Consider the following 25456-nt stretch of genomic DNA (forward strand, 5'->3'; position numbering starts at 1 on the left):
TGTCCGCCCCCCCGAAAATTTCAAGTGCCCCTTCCCCCCCCCCCCCGGAGAAAAAAGTCTGGAAGAAACACTGTATACACCCCACTATAGTCACTAGAGGAAAAACTATATGAGGCACAGCGGATCTGGAGACCCCAGTCCAGTTCACACACGAAGTTGGACTTGTTGTTTAAATCCTCCACCATAAACTAAATTAAGAACGCAAAAGAAGAAGACTTTGATTCAATTTATTCTAAATTTAATTTATTGGAGATATGCTAACAGAAATGTTCAGAAAAAATATTGACAACAGAGCCGACAGACCTTGAACACCCCCCCCCCCCCCCCCTTACACTACATTTTGCAGGGAAAGCCAGATTATTTCTAAACTTAGTTTAAATTCGCTATAAGTTTTTAAAAATATGCAACAAAAAAAAAAGTTCAAAAAGCCACCCCCCCCCCCGACAAAGCCTAAAAAAATGTAGGCTAGGGCCTAAAACATAAAATTCTAGTTAGGGAACTAGCTTTACCTCCCTTGGCGAATCGAGGCGGCCAATCGTAAAAAGTCACGCTCCGGGGCATGTTCTATATTTACACCCAAAGGTTAACTTGTACGAACCACGACTAAAATAGAACATGTCATGTTATTACTAGTTTAACTAGAGTTCTAGATATAGATCTAGATCTAGATCTCGATTTTTGTATGAAGGTTCGTTAACTGTTCATACAATTTCCGTAGGTAACTATTAGATCTAACTCTAGATCAATAACGCATACGATTTAAATTAGAATAATACATGTTTAAAAACAGCTGGATTATCCTCAAATATTTTTTTACAAACGTGTGTACTGTGTTTACAATGGTGTAGCAAGCCATTGGCCAGAACAGAAACCGGCGAAATCAAGTTAGTTGGAATTTATGAATAGACTAGTCTAGACTAAATGTGTGTGTGTAAAGTAAGGTGACATCTGATGTTGACTACGTGGATGAATGAAAGGTAGGGAAATATTATAATGTTACGTAGTACGTGTATGCCTAAATCAAATACTCATTATACTGTAATATAATAGACTCTAGATCTAGATATAGAATATAGAGTCTAGACTAAACTAGTAAACTACAAATAGCATACTGATGTGTTAGCTAGATCTAGATTCTAAAATCTAAATCTACAATTGAAATTATTAATTATTCTATTTCTAAATCCTACGAGATCTAGAATCTAGATCTAGATCTAGATCTAGACAAGTCTAGACTAGATCTAGAATCTAGATCTAGACGTCTAGATCTAGACTAGATCTCTAGATCTAGATTAGTTCTAGATCTAGATCTAGATATCTAGAACTAGAATAGATTTCTAGATCTAGGATCTAGATCTAGATCTAGAATCTAGATCTAGTGACTGACTAGTCCTAGTCTATCTCTAAATCTAGATCTAGATTTACAATCTATCTAGATCTAGACTAGTACTAGATCTAGAATCTAGATAATCTAGTACTAGATCTAGATCTAGAATCTAGTACTACTAGAATCTAGGATTTAACTAGATCCTAGATCCAGAATCTAGATCTAGATTAAATCTAGATCTAATATCTAGATTCTAGAACTCTAGACCTAGATCTAGTAATTTCAAATTTGTAATAATAGGAATTGATTAAAATTTACTAGAATCAAGATCTAGAGTCTAGAATCTAGATCTAATTCTAATCTAGATTCTAAATCTAGATCATAGATCTAGAAATCTATGTTGACAGAGTTCAGACAAGATTTTGGAAAAAAATATCCTATTATTTTAAAAGAAAAATTCAACTTTAATATTGAGGGAAGTTGTTGGCAGAGGTGTGACGTGATTTTAGAGGGGGGGGGGGGGGGTTGTCTGGCTTTTTGTGACGATATGTGACGGAGGGGAAGTGGGGAGGTAAAAGTCGTCAAAAAAGCGTGACGTCATTTATGGATGACCCCTTAGATCTACTAGCTAGAGAAATCATGCCATTATTATTATTAATAATAAATAAAGGGTCAGACTCCAAGGGGATTTTTGTGACCAGGGGGAGTGGAGAAGAAAGTGTGACGACACAAATTTTGCTTTTTAAAATAAAAAGTAAGCCTAGTATTACTAACGGTAACAATGGTAGAAACTGAATTTTAATCATTATTTTTTTTTTTTTTTAAAGCTGTTTTTCAACTTTTGAAAACATTACGTGCTGCTATGTTAGTGCCAATGTACTATGTAATCAATGCAGTGGCGTAGCCAGGATCGTCTCAAAGGGGGGGGGGTCCAATTTTTACCCGGGGACAAGCTTTCGATATGTACCCCCCCCTCAGGCTTTTGATTTGCACCCCCCCCTCAAACTTTCGATTTGCACCCCCCTCATACTTTATATATATACCAAGGGGTCTATGGGGGGGTTATGACCCCCCCCCCCCCTAACCCCCCCCCTGCCTACGCCACTGAATCAATGTTGTTCAAAAATAATTAGGAATATTCACTGATTATTATTGATTACTAATAAATGCATATCATTTGATAATTACATTTTAATTAAATCTATTCCTGTTTTGTTTAAATAGTTTAATAATATGAACAAGCTTTTTATAAAAAGTATTCCTGTATTAATCTATTATAGTCTACTGCAGCTGATTAAGCTTACATTACTAGATCTATTATTACATATACAGGGCTTAATTAGATTTTAGGTTATGATCCTAAAATCCTAAATGATTAGTAATTCAGTAAAATGAGTAAGCTAACTAACCACACACATATAATCTAGATCTGTATCTTATCCAAAAAAGTTACTAAAGCTATAGATCTACAAGTCTAGTGTTAAACCATACGAATGTATGGAAGTCTTTCTTGGTGAGAGACCATCATACCTGTGGTGGTGTAGATGACTTAACAGAGATATGGACGGAGACAATGGACTGAGGACGTTTAGAATTAGATGATAATTACAGAAGACGGTATGAATGGGTGGGATGTATTCGCTTAATCTGGTAGTTGATCTGGGGTGACAGTATAAGGGATGGGATGGCAATGGACCAGGGCAGACCTCTAATTGGGCCCGACAAGTAATTAGACTGCACTTAATCACAGCGCCTATTGTGACCGGGTAAGGGTGGAGGGTAAATTCAAAGAAGTGGATGTACTAGAGAACTAGAATAACAAGTCCCACGCTACAATATTCACATATTCATATTTAACTATAGTATAGGCACTGGCGTCGCTAGGTGGGGTGTCACCCAGTGCGGCACTTGTGTCACCCCCACCCAAAAAAAAACGAAGTATATATATATATATATATATATATATATATATATATATATATATATATATATATATATATATATATATATATATATATATATATATATATATATATATATATAATATAGGCCTATATATATTATATATATATAATGTGTCTGTGTGTGTCGGCCTACATAGGCCTATAATTTAAATATGTGCGCAAGCGCGTACAAAAATTTACGTGTATGAGCTTTAATTACTGCAACATTAACAGTAACGATGTTTAGCTAGAGTTTTTTTTAATAATACAGTTGGATGTAGCATTGTTTTTTCTCTAGTTCGCACGTTTACTTCATGGTTTCACACCCATCCTCTTGTAATAATTATCGATTTGCACTTAAAAGACTATGTAGCTTTAATTAATCATTAATGGAACTGGCAAAATAAAAAGCTTTTTTGTTCTGTCTGGTGTCACCCCCCCCCCCCCCAATGGTGTCACCCGGTGCGGTCCGCACCCCCCGCCCCGAACTCGCCACGCCTCTGAGTATAGGCCGCCCCACAGATGTAATATCCACAGTAGCCTATCGATGCTATCTAAAACCGCTTTTTACTGACGTCATAGGGAGACGTGTTTACTACATGTTTAGGGTGCTACCCTGGTTAGTAGAGGGGGGGGGGAGGGGTTCATCGCCTTGTGGTTGTTTACATTTTGTTACGGAACCGCTGGTTTAAGCTGAGAGCACTCGTACAAGTGTACGCGCCTGTCAAAACTTTTGATCATCAGACAAACAGCTCCTGCATTAGTGAAGACACGACACCCCCCCCCCCCCACACACTAGACGAATCGTGCAGATATTATATAACACGGAGGAATAGGAATAAGGGTAGTTTATCATTCAGATATAATCTCTTCTATCGAATATAGAAGTAAGTTTTATAACCCTTGACTTGATATCTCCAATTATATTTATGTTCCTAAATAATTGCTATTAAAATGGATGGATCAATGGATTCCTTAACTAGCTTACATATATTTTTCTTCTAACATAATTGCCGGCTTCACAACTGCTTAACATAAGTTGTAACTAGCAACGTCTACACTAATGGTTTGATTCCCACAACTTGTTTAAAGCAAAGTCCCATTTCGTGTAGAACCAGGATGTTCACTGTTAAGTCAGTGATGGTTTCTTAGAAGGTTCTACGATATGAGTGGGGTTGGTCTGTGGACGTGTTGAAGCGTTAAATGGGGAGGGGGGTGTAAGGAGCCATATGTTTTGTGTAATATGTAAAGAGCCATTATGTTTTGTGTAATATGTACACGACCTGAAACCAGTAGCGTAGCGAGGGGGGGTCGGGGGGGGGGGGGACATATGTCCCCGGGCGCCAAAATGGGTTGGAAAAATAAATTGAAAGGTTGAGGGGGTGCAAATCGAAAGTTTGAGGGGGGGGGGGGTGCAAATCGAAATCTCGAGTGGGGGGGGGGGGTGCAAATCGAAAAGTTTGTCCCCGGGCGCCGGGAAGGGTCGCTACGCCTCTGCCTGAAACTGTCGACACATTTCAGCACTTATGTCTGGCGCCACGCACAGGGCTAGTGGCTGATGCTGCATAATGTATTAGGCTGGTACTGGAGTATGAATGTAGATCGATGTAGCTTTTGGGAATTGATGGAATAATTTTTCTCTTTGACACTTCATTCGTTTACAATTTTAGCTGATTAAGATACACACATTGATTAATTAACGAGCCTCTTATGACTGGCTTAGCTAATTAAGATATATACATTGATTATTTGATGAGTTTTTTTGGTCATTAATGTATATTATTAATTATTTAAGTATTTATACTTTGCGTTTTAATTTGCGTGTGTGCAATCTAGCCTGATATTGTGCTGAAGAATAATGATAAAAGAGATTTGTGTGAGGAGGGGGGGTTATAAGATAACTCCCTCTACAAGAGGATGTAGCCTACACATTGTTTGATCTATGTTAAATACATATGAAGAGATGCGTGATAGGGGGTAGGTTGTTGTTATGTTGTAGGTAACACCATTATCATCATTCACCTGACCCCTCGTGGAGAACAGGGACGCAACCACACCTCTCCATAGTACTCGGTGCTGGGCTATTCCTCCAAGTTGGGCCCACGTCATTGCTGCTGCTTCTGCTTCACTGAGAGTTGTTTGTGTTGGCATACCTGATTTCCTCTTTCATTGGGGGATTCCAAATTTGGTGCCTGTCTGGCGATGTTGCTAATTTATTTTTACGCAAGGTGTATCAGAACCTTCCCTTTTTGCAATTCTATATTTCTTGCCTATATGAATAGTTTCTTGCCCAGTTTGTCTCCAAAGTTTAACATCATTAATGTGGTAGCTAGTAATCCCTAGAAACTTGAACGGCTTTTAGCTGTAAATATTATTTATTAATTATGGGTACCGCCCTCCCTCCCTCCTCAACCCATACACGCATCACGTCGGCTGTAATAAAATTACCTTTATTAATTATGGGTACTACCCTCCCTCCCCCACCCATACACACATCACGTCGGCTGTAATAAAATTACCTTTATTAATTATGGGTACCGCCCTCTCTCCCCCACCCATACACACATCACGTCGGCTGTAATAAAATTACCTTTCAACCAAGCACGAAATGGGAGACAAATCGATACAGGGGTACGTGTAAAATTATCAGATTTCATCTCACTGTCCTTACTCTGCCGTGAAACTACTTTCACAGTTACAATAGCTTTTGATTTTAGTTATTGAAGTTGTTGAACTACTTTCACAGTTGCAAAAGGGTACTGCTGTATTGCTGAACTACTTTCCCTGTTACAATAGCTTTTGATTTTAGTTGTTGAACTACTTTTACAGTTACAATAGCCTTTGTGTTGAGTTGTTGAACTACTTTCACAGTTACAATAGCCTTTGTGTTGAGTTTGTGAACTACTTTTACAATTACAATAGCCTTTGTGCAGCAGATAGTTGATTTTTTTTGTTGTCTCTCCTTGATGAGTTGCTCTCACTAGGTACCCGAGGGTTCAAACTCGAGAATTTTCGGTGTAGCAAGCATGAGCTTTACCAACTCGACCACGCCGACCCCTAATGTAGATTCTAAAACTAGTAAATTTCTGACTTTTGACTCAAGTATAATTATTTTTTTTTTTGCACTTTATTTTTTATCTATGTCAACAATAATGATAGAACAACACATCTCACCAAACTAGGTTGCCACCATTGGGGGGGGGGGGGGGGTGTTTGACTCGGACGGATGCCCACAACCGCCCGTTGATAAAAAATATGAACATAAGGTTTATTGTCCCAACATATCACAGCTGTCAACACTTACGTTTATGTACTAATCCATGCGTGTTTTTTTTTTTATTTACCAACGTTGCAGTTTCGCTATCAAAGGCTGTAGATCTTTCACAATATGCGATTTGGATACGGTACACGTGCGGGTGTAAGGGGGACGTCACTACTTCGTTGATGCTGAAGGATTGACGTGGGGGTCATTAAGTGTGAAGTGTGTACATGCCTCCCCCCCCCCCCCCCCCACCAAACCAATACCGGAGGTGGCCATGTAAAACATAGTTATCTCTGCTCCTGTTGTCTAGGTTGTGTGGATAGTAAAGCAATAACGTTGCAATCACAAGCCTTCGGTAGATTTATACTCATACAAGTTGATCAGGGCCTTGTATGAAAATTTTAAGATGAAGCCCGCATACACTCAACATACACATTTCGTTAAATCTTTTACCCGAGAAGAAACGGAAATGACTAGGTTGTTTATCGTATTCTAAATATCAACCGTCTCCTCCTCCGGTTCGCCCCCAGCCAATGATAAACAAAAACTTTGAAGATACAGAACAAAGCAGTCCATTCAAAGCCCAGCTTGTATTTGTGTGGCGGTTAAAGAAAACGACAGATGTTTGAAAAATTGCCTTAATCTGAAACGTTTGACGGTTAAAAAAAAACGACAGAAATTTTTAGAAAAGTGGCCTTATGAAGTGATTGTGAGCAACAACCTGAGACCCAACCCATCGATTATAAAAGAGGGGCTTATGTTAAACCTCACAATCAGTTATTTATGTTTACAAACGTTTTTACTCTTCATTGAAGACTTCAGCGGTTCTAAAAAAAATTATTGTGGGTACAACGTACATTTATTTATTTTATTGTTATCGCACCTTGGCATTAAAGTACTAGGCAGCCTTTTGACGTCATGTACTCTGTCGTAAGTGTACACATATTTAAACGCCAGTCGACTTTACCCCCCCCCCTCCCCCCACCACCACTGTTCTCCTACTGGTCATTCCCAGACTCCCACTACCGCTACTAACCTAACCACTAGTAAATAATACACCTATACAACCAGCCAACCTACCTACACACCACTAAACAATACACCTATACAACCAGCCAACCCACCTACACACCACTAAACAATACACCTATACAACCAGCCAACCTACCTACATACCACTAAACAATACACCTATACAACCAGCCAACCCACCTAACACACCACTAAACAATACACCTATACAACCAGCCAACCTACCTACACACCACTAAACAATACACCTATACAACCAACCAACCCACATACCCACTAGTAAACAATACACCTATACAACCAGCCAACCTACCTACACACCACTAAACAATACACCTATACAACCAGCCAACCCACCTACACACCACTAAACAATACACCTATACAACCAGCCAACCCACCTACACACCACTAAACAATACACCTATACAACCAACCAACCCACATACACACTAGTAAACAATACACCTATACAACAGAAGTACCTCCGAACACACATCTAACCAATCCTTTTATTATTGTTTTAAAATAACGTATCAATGATTATAATAAATTTGAAAACGGTTGACCCTTGAACTCCGGTGTATGAACTAATCGCTTATCGATGTAAATGGCCATTAATGTTGGCCATCGGGACGTCACCAGTCTCTTGTTCACGTGCATTGCGCGTGCGGTTTCCTACATGTATTAATTAAGCTACAGTAAAACTAGTAATTTAAAAGTCCCCTCTATGGTGGGGGTGCGGGAAGGGTACTTAATTATATTGATATTTATTGATTTATGTGTTGATCATTACACATGCTTAAAGGCAATCAAACGATTGATTAACCTGATAAAAATTATCGTCCCATCAACGACGTGATAACCCACCCCTGGACTTTAATGTCGCATAGTGTGACGTACTAAAATGACAGTTCTATTTTTAGAGGTGTACACCTTTTTTTCGCTAGACCCCGCCCACTGTGAAGTTTTTGTTGCTTTCAACAACTTGATGACGCAGTAAAATGTCATGGTTTCACTTTTTTAATATCTAGCCACACTTTATTTATCTAGTTCTGTATTTTGCTGTAGGGCTGTTTGGCCATGTAATATAAATCAATTTGGCCATGTAATGTAAATTATTTTCGCTATATAATGAAGTATAGTTGGAGAATGTATTATAGTTCAGTTTGGCCACATAATGTAATTCAGTTAGGCCGTGTAATGTAATAAATTATGACCATGTAATATAAATCAATTTTTTCATGTAATGTAATGTATAATCTATCTATATGTATAATTCTCTTGTTGGAGACGTTAGAAAACAAGCTGTAAGCGCGCCTTGCAGTCCCCTCTCTTCCTCTCTAGGAAGTCTGGTGAGCTGTAGTTCACGCTAAATGTTTACAATCGTAGAGCCGGGTTTAGTGACGGCTATTAGGGGCAGATAATTTAGTTTGCAACGATTTTAAACTTAGGGGAGGTAGCTAAGAGGAGGCTGCTTTCACGGGGGGGGGGGGGGGTAGTGGTTGGGGGAAAGGAGGGGGGGGTATCGTCCTTAACGACTTACTGATATTGTTTTAAAGCAAATATTTTCAGTGACAGCAGTGGTACTGTCGAATTCACAAATTATGAATTACTGAAAAGTAGAAAATAAAACAACTAAATAGCGGCGTATCATAGCGGCGTATGATACGCCGCGGGTCGGCTCGTGATTATATAATCAAGTATAGTTTGAGAATGTAATATAATTCAGTTTTGGCCTTGTAATATAAACCCATTAGGCATTGTTATGTAATTTATTTTGGCTATTTAAGTATAATTTAAGAAGATAAAATAATTTAGTTTGAGCTTGTAATGTAGTTTAGTAATGCACCATTGTCCAGTTTGAGCATATATTGTACTTGTAGTAGAACACGTTTCTATATTGAATGTACTCTCTGCCCCCCATACACGTTCCCTGTATCATACTGTATGGGTCGTCTATAGACTGCTGTGTCAACACATCTGCCACAAGAACTTTACATAATCTCTTTAACATTAGGCGAGTATGGTGGCGACCCGCGTGTTGACACAAGAAACCTTTTCAGTGCTGGCTTGTTTCCTCTAACACGACGTATCACCTAAACAGCGAGATGTTCCGATGCTAGCCTGATAGTCAGCTCGCTAACACGTCTCTGTTGACGTTTAGGGTAGACCATGTGGAGTTGTGGTCTCGGAGGAGCACCGTCAAAATGGCTCTGTCAAAACGGTCCCGACAAAACGGCCCCCGACTAAAACGACCCAGAAAAAAATAACTCCAGTCACATGATTTACCGTCATTTTGTCGTGAGCCCATTTGTCGGGGGCCTCAATGACGAAAACTTATTTGCTAGGAGCCTATATGACGGGGTCCATTTGCGCTGACTGTTTTATACTGGCCGTTTTGACGCCGTACTGGTATCAAACCCTTTCAGCTCTACTAGTCTGTCGGCACCACAGTTATTTTCTATACATTTCTCCCCTGTTAAGGCGCTAACCCTTTTCATACTCCTTTTATTGGTCACGCCTGTTGAGCAAACACGATGCCTATTTCAGGACCACACTCAACATAACAGTGCCACCTTACCCACGCCATAGTAATAATATTCAGGATGCTCATCTACCTTTCCAGGCCTATCTCAGTGGAATGAATTGTGTGACTATTGAGCAGTGTTTCTTCCAGACTTTTTTCTCCGGGGGGGGGGGGGGCACTTGAAATTTTCGGGGGGGCGGTAAACTTTCTTCGGGGGGGCGGACACTGTTAAAAGTATATATTTTCTATATAAATTATATAAATTTCATTTCGTTCGGGGGGGGGGGGGGGGTAAAAATTTTTCGGGGGGGCTAAGCCCCCCCGAAGAGATGCCTGGAAGAAACTCTGCTTTTGAGTCTAGTGATTATAAACCTTGGCGTGGCTTAAATAACGGCGTGAGAACCCCTAGAAAATGTACCAGTGAGTCTATATCTATAATCGATAGCACGCTGCGTACACCACTGTAGCACGTGGGCCTGTACCCCCACACGTACTTCAGCCACACAACCACACTACAACCACACGTCCACACGAGAACCACACGTCCACATGTAAGCCACAGGTCCACACGTCAACCACACAGCCACACGAGAGGAGAGACACAATGTATAGCGGTAAGTCGCGAGCTAGCTACTAATACATTACATACATTTGAAACGTATGCAAAGTCGTCTAGCTTAAGGATACACGATTGTTTAAATAACTGTTACCGTAAAGTAGGCGTTGTGTAGGCCACACATTCAACTATGTAAGGTGATAAAAAGTGTTTTATAGCGGCGTTAACACATTGTGGGCCGTTGTTTTGTGACTTTTCATTTTATCATGGACTGCTGTGTAGGCTACATTGTCGGAATTCATTTCTATTTAAAATGTATGTACTATCTCTTATAATCTACGTGACGTATTTTTAAAAAAAAGTACCCTTTCGTAGGGTCCACGAGGCATGTGAAGTAGAGTTTACCTGTTTTAGTGACATCGGCACATGTAGGGATATTGTGGTCATCTATAAAAGCCCAGCCGCCTTCACTTTCCCTAACGTGAGTTAATTACCCATTTAGAATTGTCGTACCATCACGATGTGTGTACTCTGATGTTGATGTATACTACCCTACAACTGTTGTACCATCCCGATGTGTGTACACTGATTTACTACCTTAAATTACAACTGTTATACCATCGCGATGTGTACACTGATGTACTACCTTAATACTTGTACCATAATCATGTGTGTACACTGATGTACATATGTACTACCCTACCACAGTTGTACAATCATCATGTGTGTACACATGTTGATGTATTACCTTAAATTAAAACTGTTTTACCATCAATATGTGTACACTGATGTACAACCCTACTACAGTTGTGCGATCACGATGTTGTACACTTATGTTGATGTATTACCCTACCACTGTTGTACCATCGCAATGTATGTACACTGATGTATATGTGTACTACCCTACATCTGTCGTACCATAACTTCACCACCACATAATTGACCTCACTACACCGCGTTCGTCTGTCTGTTGATAGAACGTCAATTATTTGTGAAGGAATGTTTTTTTAAGCACGATGGAAACATTTTTTTTATCAGAGAAAACGAAATCTGAGCAGGAAAAATAAAAGTTGACGATGAAGGGGAGAAAACTGCTGGAGAATAATGTGAAAAAAAAAAAGAGTATTCAGTGCTGTATGTCTGTGATATCACTTCTTGAAAGAAAAATCATCCAGACTCATGTATAGCAAATCCTTGGAAGTTTTTAGCCCTTTTCTTTTTGTACAGTTTCTGTAGTCGCTTGCTGTGGAAGTTGAAGTAGTTGGGTGTTCGTTGTGTTGGCGTCGTCAGGCAGAGTGGTGGTCAGGGGTCAACTTTAATTTAAATAAGCAACATATTTTTGTCAACGAAGACTTTGTTACTAGATCTAAGTTATGTTCAAGTTCTGTGTACTAGGATAAATACTGAAAACGATTTCACTAATGGTATTTGACGTGTGGTGTATTTACTGTGTTTGAATTAAAGGTAGATCTAAGGATTATGTGTGTTTAGGGTTGCCAGGTGTCCAGTTTTGAACTGGACAGTCCAGTATTTGAGCAGACTGTCCAGGATAAAATAAATATAAATACTGGACAAGTATATGAATAATACTCTGTTAACCCCCTTCTTCTGCTTTGCGGCATACCTGAGAAGGGAAGGATGGAAAGGTGTCCAGTATTTTCAGAAAAGGTATCTGGCAACCCTATGTGTGTTGCTCTTGTGTCTGTGGGAGTTGGATTCTGTGTGTGTTAGACTTCTGTTTGCGCGTGTGTGTCGGATGGGGCTTAGTATGTATTGGTCTTATGTGTGTGTGTGTGTGTTTTGTGATTATTAGGCTTCTATGTGAGTGTTGTGGATTTCTAAGTGCCGGGTACCTAGAGTTGGTTTGTATTACAGTGTAGTATTATATTAGAACCAACTGTAGATCCAAATGCCTCAATACTGTGTATATGTTTCACATGAATACCTATCCAATCTGTCTCTATGCCATTGTCTCGCCTTTCCCCATGCATTTGGTGAGCACGTAGCGCCTACTGTTCCTGAAACTTTATATCTAACGCTAATGGTGTTCTTGGTGCGTGAAGTGTCATAGAACAAATTAAACGAGTTTAGCGTGAGTACTGCTAGAGGTGTGTACCTCTGGTCCCCGGACACTTCCTGGTACTAAAACACGATGCCAGACCGCGACCAGGGGCTTGTAATCATGCCGTAATCTCACTACAGCTGGGTGTTAAGAGAAGGACTAAACTACTTTCTGACTTCTCACAGACCACTGGGACGTATCCTAGCACAAGTCTAAACCACGTACTGACCTCCTACATAACTGGGACATACCCTAGCACAAGTCTAAACCACGCACTGACCTCCTACATAACTGGGACATACCCTAGCACTAGGTCTAAACCACGTACTGACCTACATGACTGGGACATACCCTAGCACTAGGTCTAAACCACGTACTGACCTCCTACATAACTGGGACATACCCTAGCACAAGTCTAAACCACGTACTGACCTACATGACTGGGACATACCCTAGCACAAGTCTAAACCACGTACTGACCTCCTACATAACTGGTACATACCCTAGCACAAGTCTAAACCACGTACTGACCTCCTACATAACTGGTACATACCCTAGCACAAGTCTAAACCACGTACTGACCTACATGACTGGGACATACCCTAGCACTAGGTCTAAACCACGTACTGACCTCCTACATAACTGGGACATACCCTAGCACGTACTGACCACGTACTGACCTCCTACATAACTGGGACATACCCTAGCACAAAGTCTAAACCACGTACTGACCTCCTACATAACTGGTACATACCCTAGCACAAAGTCTAAACCACGTACTGACCTCCTACATAACTGGGACATACCCTAGCACAAGGTCTAAACCACGTACTGACCTCCTACATAACTGGGACATACCCTAGCACGTACTGACCACGTACTGACCTCCTACATAACTGGGACATACCCTGGCACAAGTCTAAACCACTGACTGACCTCCTACATAACTGGGACGTACCCTAGCACGTACTGACCACGTACTGACCTCCTACATAACTGGTACATACCCTAGCACAAAGTCTAAACCACGTACTGACCACGTACTGACCTCCTACATAACTGGGACATACCCTAGCACTAGGTCTAAACCACGTACTGACCTCCTACATAACTGGGACATACCCTAGCACTAGGTCTAAACCACGTACTGAGCTCCTACATAACTGGGACATACCCTAGCACTAGGTCTAAACCACGTACTGACCTACATGACTGGGACATACCCTAGCACTAGGTCTAAACCACGTACTGACCTCCTACATAACTGGGACATACCCTAGCACCAGGTCTAAACCACGTACTGACCTCCTACATAACTGGGACATACCCTAGCACAAGGACTAAACCACGTACTGACCTCCTACATAACTGGGACATACCCTAGCACTAGGTCTAAACCACGTACTGATCTCCTACATAACTGGGACATACCCTAGCACAAAGTCTAAACCACGTACTGACCTCCTACATAACTGGGACATACCCTAGCACAAGGACTAAACCACGTACTGACCTCCAACATCACTGGGACGTATCGACCACAAGGTCTAAAGCACTTCTTTAAATCTCTGGGACATACCCTACCACATGGTCTAAACCACTGACTGACCTCCTACATAACTGGGACATACCCTAGCACAAGTCTAAACCACGTACTGACTTCTTACAGACCTCTGGGACGTACCCTAACACAAAGGTCTAAACCACGTACTGACCTCCTACATAACTGGGACATACCCTAGCACGTACTGACCACGTACTGACCTCCTACATAACTGGGACATACCCTGGCACAAGTCTAAACCACTGACTGACCTCCTCAAACCTCTGTACATAACCATTTATTTATGTAGTTAAACACAAGAACGGATGTTAGTTAACTGATGAAACTTTCTTCAAGTCGACCCCCCCCCCCTTTACTCTGTGGGCGCTAGACAAACAGATCAATAGGATTTCTTTTATCATCTGGTCAATCTGTTTCTCCTGTTTACATTTGCTCTCCCCTTTATTTATCTCTCTCTTAGCTTCAACCTATGTCGAATTTATACCATACACGCCCACACCCACATACATATAGTAGTCTCGTCTGCACGTGTATTCGAGTCTAGACTGCAGACGACGTTTACTAAGTGGCTGCGTCATTAAGAAAAGTGCAGTAAAAGAAGAATCAAACCACATTAGCGATCCTGTCAAGTGATTGCCGCCTATATCGTTATGAAACTGTATTGAGTTATGTTGTTAAATCGTTCTCTATATACAACTGGCAGATCCCCAGTTCTATCAGTTGTGTTGTAACTCATGAGAGTTTGTTGATATACTTACATTACAATACCAATTTGATATTGTATGTGCCGCTTCTTAGGCACACACAGATACACACACACACACACACCGCTCTCCTTCCTGCTCAAACAATGCTGTACCTGGCATCTTGTTGAGTGGTACTCTGAACTCACGCTATTTTATGATGTACACACACACATTGATCATACCGTGAGCTTATGTTATGAAGGTGTGATGCATATGATAAACAAACAATGCTGTACTTGACATCTTGTTGAGTGGTGCTCTGAACTCACACAGCCACATGATGCCCACACACAGCCACATGATGCCCACACACAGCCACATGATGCCCACACACATTGATCTATCGTTATGTGAATACTGATATGATGGTGTGATGCCTATAATAAACATCCAGCTCTGATGGGTAACTAACTATCGGGAGAAAAGGCGGCTGGACACAGTGCTGACCACATTATCCCTTATGTGAAGAGGCCAAGAACATATGGACTCTTCTCCATCTGCGTCACTCCCAGAGGCGTAGCGAGGGGGGGGGGGGGCGGGAGGACATATGTCCCCGGGCGCCGACCTTAGGAGGGGCGCCAAAATGGGTTGGAAAAACAAATTGAAAGTTAGAGGGGGGGGGTATGCAAATCGAAAGTTTGTCCCCGGGCGCCGGGAAGGGTCGCTACGCCTCTGGTCACTCCTTCATTACAGTAGTACCACAAGTTTAATGGTATGCGTAGAGTTCAGGGATAATTCTATTCTATTCTTTCTAAACCAAAACAAACACTCCCCAACTGTATCATTTATACAACTTTTGCAATCGTTTTGCGGTCTAGCCATAAAGCCTCTGTACCACATTTCTAGCGGACCCTGATAAGGTGATTCCCCGTATCTAAACCCACGTAACTCTCCTGTCAAGGAAACCATTCAAACTTGAGCCTCTCACAGCGTCCGTCAGCGTGACGTCATCTGACGCGTCACCCCACCACTTTCAGATTTCCCAATCAATACTTTGCAGCGTGTGCAACAATAATTACACATTTAAAAAGTATGTTACCAAATGGGTTGGGAAACTGTTTATTTAAACCGAGCGTGTAAAAGCATTACAGTTCAAACAGTGTTTTATGGCTGACAGAAATTTTTTTTTTTTTTAAATATTCTTATCATAGATTATAGAATTTTTATATTTCTTCTATTAAAAGGCTATTTATAACTCTTTTTATGCGATGATTTTTCTTCAGTATTTGTGCGGTTTTCTGTTGTCGTCGATAAGTGATATACGGTGATTGGTTTTTGAAAAAGAATCGATCGCCCGAAAAAAGCAGTTCAAGTTGTTGATTGATTTTGTTTATTTGCTCTCCAGATAAAGGTCAGAGGTCATGAGGGCGCTTCTCCTGGCGATGACAGAAGAGTAAGTGGCAAGTTGATTGTGTTGTTGCTGGTTGGTGTTGGAACATTTTTGTTATGTCACACGTGCAGTGAATTATATATATATATATATATATATATATATATATATATATATATATATATATATATATATATATATATATATATATATATATATATATAAACTTACATATGTACATATATATATATATATATATAATATATATAGAAAATATATTTATGTATTTATTTATGTATATGTTACGGTCAAAGCCCGAAGTTGGCCAATGCCGCATTGGCTGGCCAATGCGCGCATAGATATATGTATACATATGTATAAATAAATATGTATGTATATATAGATATACAAATATATATATATAGATGCTTGTATATATACATATGTACATATATTTGTATATATATGTATATATATATATATAAAGACATATATAGATATATGTACTTGTATATATACATATGTACATATATATGTAGATGTATGTATATATTTATTTATATTTATTTATTTATAATATGTGTGTGGGGCAACTTTGTTCCCCCCCCTCCCTGAAAAAGTCCACCCCACACCACTGTTAGCGGCACTAGCTTATTACACAAACTCTGCCCGTTGTCTCGCTACTGATTGCCAGAGCACCAGCCATCTTTAAGCCGCACTTAGAGAGGATCAGGTATAATCCCGCCAGCTGGGGCAACAGAGAATCTTAATCCTCAGGGCCGGGAGTTACGGCACTCAACACGAGAGTGTATGTCTGTCTAGCGCTCGGCCAGTTAGTGCAGACTGTGGGCTGTTCTAGTGGACTGTACAAGTGGGCAGAGGCGTAGCGAAGGGGGCGGGTGGGTACATATGTTCCCGGGCGCCGACCCTAGGGGCGCCAAAATGGGTTTGAAAAAAAACAATTAAAAGTTCATTTTAGCTGCAGGTTTAAATTATAAACATAAAAATATAGGGGGGGGGGGGCGCCAAATTGAAAGTTTGTCCCCGGGCGCTGAGAGGGGTCGCTACGCCTGTGCCGGTGGGCTGTTCTAGTGGACTGCACCGGTGGTCGGTACATCACTGCCTGGTATTAGTGGTATCTACGTAGATAACGTATCTAATACCAATGGTGATGACACAACGACGTTTAGGCCGTAACACAACAGGTACCCTGATCTTAAATCTAGGGTTTTAAGTTTAACTATTGGTTATACCCTCGGTATTAATGTTTGTAAAGTTCCCGTTACAAACTTGACGGTCCATGGGGCAAGTGGAGTAGAGTTAACCTGTTTCTGTGACCTCGGCATACTAATTTTGAGTATAGATAATTGATAAGAACTTACATTCGATTATCTGATTTGTAACTTTTAATCATGCCGCTACGCGTTTTCACGAATTAAACTTTAAAATACCCTCTTAAATGATTACAAAGGTAATTTATATTATACATCATTTGGGTTCTTAATTTTATAACTCCCCAAAATCCCCCTTCCCCGCATCGGTTGTGAACGTCCACATAAAGTAGGTCTATAATCGTTCTTTTAAAACAGACTCAAACAGTGTGTATACATTATTAATAATTTATACAGTTTATTCCTTACGGGTTTGCTACTGCGTCTAAAAAACATGTTTTAAAATGTGTTTAGGCAAATAAATACAAAATTTAAAGATAATCGATCTATGATGATCTCTTGATGTACTTTACGCAGTTAATCCAACATTGCCGCATTACTAGTTAGATTCTATTGAATTAAAAAGGAAAGAAAAAAATTATAGAGAGAACATGTGTCTCCCCCCCCCCCCCACACACACACACTTCCCTTCAGTTTCAGTAGCCACCACACCCTGAAATTTTTTTTCTTAAAGGAACCCTGACTAGCATACTTCCCTAATTCACCCCCTCTCTAATTTACATAATTCGTCTCTGGTGTGGGGGCATCATACAAGTATGTCTCTAGTTGACTTTTGTATGTCTCTCAACATCCTGCTTCACATAACCCTACTGTCATGTGCTTTCTATCACATGTACAGCTATGTAACTCTAGGCCCCTAAGTCTGGCGATGCTGCTACGGTACGTGCTTACAACACACACACACAACAATCCCCGTCTAAATCATGCAGCAGAAATGAACCCATCTGGTAAAGTGGAGAATGGATTACCAGGGTATCTCGTATTACTCTACCGCATGTAGTAGGACTACATAATACATTACATATCCTTACAGCTGATATATGCCGCGGATAGAAAAATTCACGAAAGTTCTAGGTGCTAAAAACTTGCTATTACGTAATAAACAGAGTTTCTTCCAGGCATCTCTTCGGGGGGGCGAAGCCCCCCCGAAAAATTTTTACCGCCCCCCCGAACGAAATGAAATTTATATAATTTATATAGAAAATATATACTTTTAACAGTGTCCGCCCCCCCGAAGAAAGTTTACCGCCCCCCCGAAGATTTCAAGTGCCCCCCCCGGAGAAAAACGTCTGGAAGAAACACTGGTAATAAATAAATATACGGCATATTGTTGGTGCTAAAAACGTCCTACTAGATCTACATAATAAATCAAAATTATACAGCATATTTTCAGATAAAAAAACAACTCATAAGCATATAATAAATCAAAGTTACATGGCTATTGTCGTGATAAAAACAACAACTTACTAGCACTTAATAAATCACATGAGGACGGTGTATCGCAAGTGATAAACTACGGTGTAGTCCTTAAATAAATTGGGCGTCCTTGAACTTGATCACGGCGGCCATAATAAAAAAGGTAAATAACCAGCAGAACAACAGCCGTGTTTTGGTCTGACCGAATTATCGTCTGCTACCTTGATCAACGTGTTTGTTGGGCTGACCCCGTTTATGCTGACCGTGTTGTGCTGGCAGTTGTATGGAAGAAAGTCTACCGCCCCCCTCCCCGAACGAAATGGAATTTATATAAAAAATATATACTTTTGACAGTGTCACCGCCCCAACCCCCCGAAATTGTTGTCCTCCCCCCCCCCCTCCCCCCCCCCCCCCCCCCGAAATTTTCAAGTGCATCCTGGAGAAAAAAGTCTGGAAGAAATACTGTTCAGATGTGATAAGGATATTACCCCCTGGTTTAGAGTCAGTAATGGATAGGGGGGGTAATGTCTTACTGCATTTGTTTTGTGGAGAGGGGCAGTTGACAAAGGGTAATGACCTGGTGGGGGGGGGGGTAATGTCCTAGACCCCTCACAGAAGTATGCTGATCACTATTATTACTTAAAGAGTGAGGGCGCTGGCCATTATAGATGACTTTGTTGTTGTGACATTTTCTGGTCACTAGAAATATAAGGGTACTTTTTGTTTTGACATGCCACACCCCATGGTTAGTTTAGGGCTAGGTTTGTCATTATGGTTGGTTTAGGGTTAAGTTTATGATTAAGGTTAGTTAGTACACCGATTGAAAACGTTAGGATTAGGTCTTTATGTTAATACAAGCTGCCTATCTAAACCAAACGTTGAAAAAGTTCTTTTTCAAATCAGACATTCCCTATCTAAACTAAACAGAAAAAAAGTACCTTTTCAAATCAGACATTCCCTGTCTAAACTAAACAGAAAAAGTACCTTTTCAAATAAGACATTCCCTGTCTAAACTAAACAGAAAAAGTACCTTTTCAAATAAGACATTCCCTGTCTAAACTAAACAGAAAAAGTACCTTTTCAAATGAGACATTCCCTATCTAAACTAAACAGAAAAAGTACCTTTTCAAATGAGACATTCCCTATCTAAACTAAACAGAAAAAGTACCTTTTCAAATGAGACATTCCCTATCTAAACTAAACAGAAAAAGTACCTTTTCAAATGAGACATTCCCTATCTAAACTAAACAGAAAAAGTACCTTTTCAAATGAGACATTCCCTATCTAAACTAAACAGAAAAAGTACCTTTTCAAATGAGACATTCCCTATCTAAACTAAACAGAAAAAGTACCTTTTCAAATGAGACATTCCCTATCTAAACTAAACAGAAAAAAGTACCTTTTCAAATCAGACATTCTCCCTGGGAGAAGGGAATAGAATCTACCTGTTTCTTTGACCTTGGAATATGATCAGATGTTGTGGTTACCATTAGCCCCTTTTTTAATTTGTCGGGTACTGATTAGAGCTGGGTGAACTCAGGACTAGAGGCCTCAAACGAATACGAAACTTTTGTGTTAGTAAGCGTGCTCTCTACAAATATTTTAAAGATTGCATTTTTAGTTCGGACTGTTTTTGTTACATTTCTTTTGATGCTCAGTTTTTGGTACTTTTTAGCTTTGTGTCAAGTATTGTGTCAAGTTTTTGAAACGTGTATTTTTGTGTCAAGTTTTGAACTTGAATTTTGTTTTTGTTTCAGACACCACGAGAACCGGTCATGGAGGTCCACCCTGATGGTGGGGCTGTTCCTGCTGCTCACCCTCGCCCTCAACGCCAGCTCACGCGAGCAGTCCGCCCTGCTGCGTCTAGCCTACAACGACAGCAACGACTCTGTGCTGCTCGCCTTCACTGCACTCGTCACGGTTGGACAAATTTTAGCCGCTGCCGCCTTTCTAAATATAGAAACCTCCCGCGGTGACCTCCCCAACAAGGAGGCGCTGGTCGTGATCCTGTTCTGCCACGCCGGGAACGTGTTCCTCCACGACTACCTGCGCAGTCTAGGCAGCGCTGAGACGTCGCTGTCCACGGCGTTCTTCCAACCCTTCATCGCTGTAGTCACGCTCTGGCTAGTCACCTCCGTCATTCCCCGCCCCGTAGCCTGGACCAGCACCATCGCTGTGGGCTTCGGCCTGACCTTCATGTCCATCAACCCCTCCACCGTCTTCAGCTCAGACCGCACCTCCCTCATCTGCGGGCTGTCCGCCTTCGCACTCATCCTCCGCAACATCATGCTGAGACAGCTCATCAGCATGGAGCACGCCACCGTCAAACCTCGAGACACCAGGACCATCTTCACAAGTCTGATCGCGGCCATGTTTGTGGTTCTAATCCTGTATTTCCAGATCTCCGAGGTGCTCCAGATCCCCATGCTGTGCTCCATCCTCACCTGTGCCTTGTCTGCTGCCCTGCTCTACATCACCACACAACTTCTCAAATCTTACACCGTCGTCTTCATCTCGCTGTTTTACGTATGGGCGCTGTTAATAGAATCTATTTTGATCACGCCCTCAGAGCACAAACCTGATTGGCTGTCTGTGGTTATAGCTTTAGTTTTTATACTGCTGGGACATTACCTGTTTTTTAAAGACTACACAGAGAGGATGAGTGGCAACAGTGGCTTGATTCCAACCTACACACAGAAACCTGGTAAGGCTGGTGCTATTTCTGTTTCATTGTTTCTTGACACTTGGAATTGTTTGTTTTAGTCATCCACTTATCACTCAGTATTTTGTTTGTTTCACCAGACAAATAGTTCAGTTTTATGAGCCGTTGTAAAGAATGAAGTAGAGTTGGTCTGTTTATGTGGTCAAGGCCTTTAATGGGGTATTATGGCCTTGTTCAATGTCCAGCAGCTTTCTCCAGCTACCACTAGGTACCCATTAAAGCTGGGTGGACTCAGGGACAGTTTTCAACCACTAGTCTGAGCAAGCTGGGCTACAGCTGTTCTACCCCCCACCCCCTGCTGAGATTGTACACCAAGCTTTCCCCAACATTTCCCATGTGCCTTTTTTGGTTGGTTTTTTTTTTTTTTTATATAGTACTGTATTAATTAAAAGAACAAACTGAAGTCCCTACTCAGACCTGACAGAATAGATAAAGTAGAGTTGAACTGTTTCTTTGGCCTTGCATATAAATACATTGTGTGGTCAGCAATATGTCCAGCTGCCTTTAGTGTTACTTCAAGTTTGGTACCCACCAGGACTGGGCAGGCCCATGGGAACAGAGAATTGTTTGATTAGAGATTAGCTCTTATAGTTCTCTGCCCTACACCCTACCTCATCTCCTGCTGTACCTTATGTGTAACCTTGTTTCAGTGAATTAATTGTATGACCTTGTTTCAATGACCTGTGACCTTTTTTCAGTCAACTGTGTGACCTTGTTTCAGTGAACTTCATGACCTTGTTTCAGTGAACTGTGTGACCTTGTTTTACTGAACTTTGTTACATTGTTTCAGTGAACTAATTGTGTGACATTGTTTTAGTGAACTTTGTGACCTTGTTTCAGTGAACTTTGTGAGCTTGTTTTAGTGAACCGTGTGACCTAGTTTTAGGAAACTAATTGTGTGACCTTGTTTTAATGAATTAGTTGTGTGACCTTGTCTCAATGAACTGTGACCTTGTTTCAATGACCTGTGACCTTGTTTCAGTGAACGCCCACGAGCAGCTGACCAGGGTAGAGTTCCTGATCTTCACAGCCCTGGTGTTGGGCGTGGTCTTCTACGTGTTCCAGCCCAAGGTGTCCCAGAGAGACCTGAACACACTCAGCTACGTGGGCCTGGACCAGGTCATCAGGAAGCTGCTGACTGTGGAGGCGGGGACTGGGCTGACCACCGTGCTGGAGAAGGAGGGGGACCCCCACCAGCTGCCTTAAGACAATAGCTTGGGGACCCTCACCAGCTGCCTTAAGACAATAGCTTGGGGACCCTCACCAGCTGCCTTAAGACAATAGCTTGGGGACCCCCACCAGCTGCCTTAAGACAATAGCTGGGGGACCCCCACCAGCTGCCTTAAGACAATAGCTGGGGGACCCCCACCAGCTGCCTTAAGACAATAGCTTGGGGACCCCCACCAGCTGCCTTAAGACAATAGCTGGGGGACCCCCACCAGCTGCCTTAAGACAATAGCTTGGGGACCCTCACCAGCTGCCTTAAGACAATAGCTTGGGGACCCTCACCAACTGCCTTAAGACAATAGCTTGGGGACCCCCACCAGCTGCCTTAAGACAATAGCTGGGGGACCCCCACCAGCTGCCTTAAGACAATAGCTGGGGGACCCCCACCAGCTGCCTTAAGACAATAGCTTGGGGACCCCCACCAGCTGCCTTAAGACAATAGCTGGGGGACCCCCACCAGCTGCCTTAAGACAATAGCTGGGGGACCCCCACCAGCTGCCTTAAGACAATAGCTGGGGGACCCCCACCAGCTGCCTTAAGACAATAGCTTGGGGACCCCCACCAACTGCCTTAAGACAATAGCTTGGGGACCCCCACCAGCTGCCTTAAGACAATAGCTGGGGGACCCCCACCAGCTGCCTTAAGACAATAGCTGGGGGACCCCCACCAGCTGCCTTAAGACAATAGCTGGGGGACCCCCACCAGCTGCCTTAAGACAATAGCTTGGGGACCCCCACCACCTGCCTTAAGACAATAGCTTGGGGACCCCCACCAGCTGCCTTAAGACAATAGCTTGGGGACCCCCACCAACTGCCTTAAGACAATAGCTTGGGGACCCCCACCAGCTGCCTTAAGACAATAGCTTGGGGACCCCCACTAATTGCCTTAAGACAATAGCTGGGGGACCCCCACCAGTTGCCTGCCTTAAGACAATAGCTTGGGGACCCCCACCAACTGCCTTAAGACAATAGCTTGGGGACCACCCACCAACTGCCTTAAGACAATAGCTTGGGGACCCCCACCAGCTGCCTTAAGACAATAGCTTGGGGACCCCCACCAACTGCCTTAAGACAATAGCTTGGGGACCCCCACCAACTGCCTTAAGACAATAGCTTGGGGACCCCCACCAGCTGCCTTAAGACAATAGCTTGGGGACCCCCACCAACTGCCTTAAGACAATAGCTTGGGGACCCCCACCAACTGCCTTAAGACAATAGCTTGGGGACCCCCACCAACTGCCTTAAGACAATAGCTTGGGGACCCCCACCAACTGCCTTAAGACAATAGCTTGGGGACCCCCACCAACTGCCTTAAGACAATAGCTTGGGGACCCCCACCAGCTGCCTTAAGACAATAGCTTTATTGACCCCTGGCCCTCTACAGTTTCCATACACCCACAGCTGCCCTTTGGCCCAACAGCTTCCATACCGCCCCCCCTTCCCCCCCCATCCCCCTTAAGACAGCTTTAATGACCTCATCAGCTGCCCTTAGGTCCTCTACAGTTTCCATACCCACAGCTGTCCTATGGCCTAACAGCTTCCATATCGCCCCCCTTCCCCCCCCCATCCCCCTTAAGACAGCTTTAATGACTCATCAGCTGACCTTAGGCCCTCTACAGCTTCCATACCCACAGCTGCCCTATAGCCCAACAGCTTCCATACCCCCCCTATCCCCCAGTTGCCCTAAGAGCCCCCCCCCCCCCCACCTCAGCTTCCTTAAAACCACCACCAGTTAAAATAGCTGGCACTTCCTATGCATAAGAATCTGCTTCTTGACACATTGATGTTGATCTGCCTGCTGATCCACAAATGGATATTGCCCTGTTGATCCAGAACTGGATATTGACATATTTATCCATAATTTAATGTTGACTATTGAATGCAATCTTGTTGTTATACATTATACATAGCTGAAAATAACCACACTTAAACATATCTCAATGAATTTGTTTTCATTAACTAAATCTAATGAATTGTCTGTAGTAATTGGTTGACTGATTTATTTTTTATATAAATGTTTTTTTATAATCCCATTCTTGAGAGAGCTCTTCAAAGGGAAGCAATCAGTGTTAACCAGCTAGGAACAGTAGGTTATCTGAACCTGTCTTACTTAAAGCCAGCTATTCACTGTTTCATTGATAGGTTGTTGGATGAGAGATCTGGTGCATACATTGAAAGTTGTGCGGTTTCACCAAACATTTATTTGGTTGGTTGAATAAGATTTAAACACAAATATTGTATAGTTGTTGGTATGGTCAAGGGCAAGGCTATGAGTTTAGAGGTGTAGGTTTGATTTCTTTTCTAGGTTCTGAAGTGGCTGTGTGTGTGTGTACAAGAAAAACTTGAAGGGACTAAGTGTACTAATGTGTACAATAAATTCAGGTCAGTCAGCATTTGGACTAAGCCTTGCTGTGGTTTATGTTTTAGAAGTCATGTTTTTTATGCCCATTTTGACATACCTTGAAATATTACCAATTTTTAATTGCGTACACATGAAATTTAAGTGAT

The 25456-nt window shown here is 41.8% G+C and overlaps 1 protein-coding gene across 2 annotated transcripts; it reads left to right on the plus strand.

Annotated features, from left to right (window-relative positions):
* The first annotated feature begins 545 nt into the window (after positions 1–545).
* Positions 546–22976, plus strand: LOC131949362 (uncharacterized). Of its 2 annotated transcripts, none has more exons than XM_059311218.1 (4): positions 546–977; positions 16368–16415; positions 20758–21704; positions 22705–22976. In XM_059311218.1, the coding sequence occupies exons 2-4, from the start codon at positions 16384–16386 to the stop codon at positions 22926–22928; spliced, it is 1203 nt and encodes a 400-aa protein (XP_059167201.1). In that variant the 5' UTR covers positions 546–977; positions 16368–16383; the 3' UTR covers positions 22929–22976. The 2 variants fall into 2 exon arrangements, with proteins under 2 accessions (XP_059167201.1, XP_059167202.1); XM_059311219.1 differs by lacking the exon at positions 546–977 and adding an exon at positions 16034–16052.
* Positions 22977–25456: the final 2480 nt, after the last annotated feature.

The sequence above is a fragment of the Physella acuta genome, unplaced genomic scaffold (assembly GCF_028476545.2).
Source record: "Physella acuta isolate Inbredline_101_S28 unplaced genomic scaffold, ASM2847654v3 ptg000692l, whole genome shotgun sequence".
NCBI lineage: Eukaryota > Metazoa > Mollusca > Gastropoda > Physidae > Physella > Physella acuta.

What these genes read in the sequence shown, in the direction of transcription:
- LOC131949362 (XM_059311218.1), top strand. Translation starts at nt 16,384, where the DNA reads ATGAGGGCGCTTCTCCTGGCGATGACAGAAGA. An exon ending in CTCCTGGCGATGACAGAAGA is followed by an intron (nt 16,416 to 20,757) that starts GTAAGTGGCAAG and finishes TTTTTGTTTCAG; the next exon opens with ACACCACGAGAACCGGTCAT. An exon ending in AACCTACACACAGAAACCTG is followed by an intron (nt 21,705 to 22,704) that starts GTAAGGCTGGTG and finishes ACCTTGTTTCAG; the next exon opens with TGAACGCCCACGAGCAGCTG.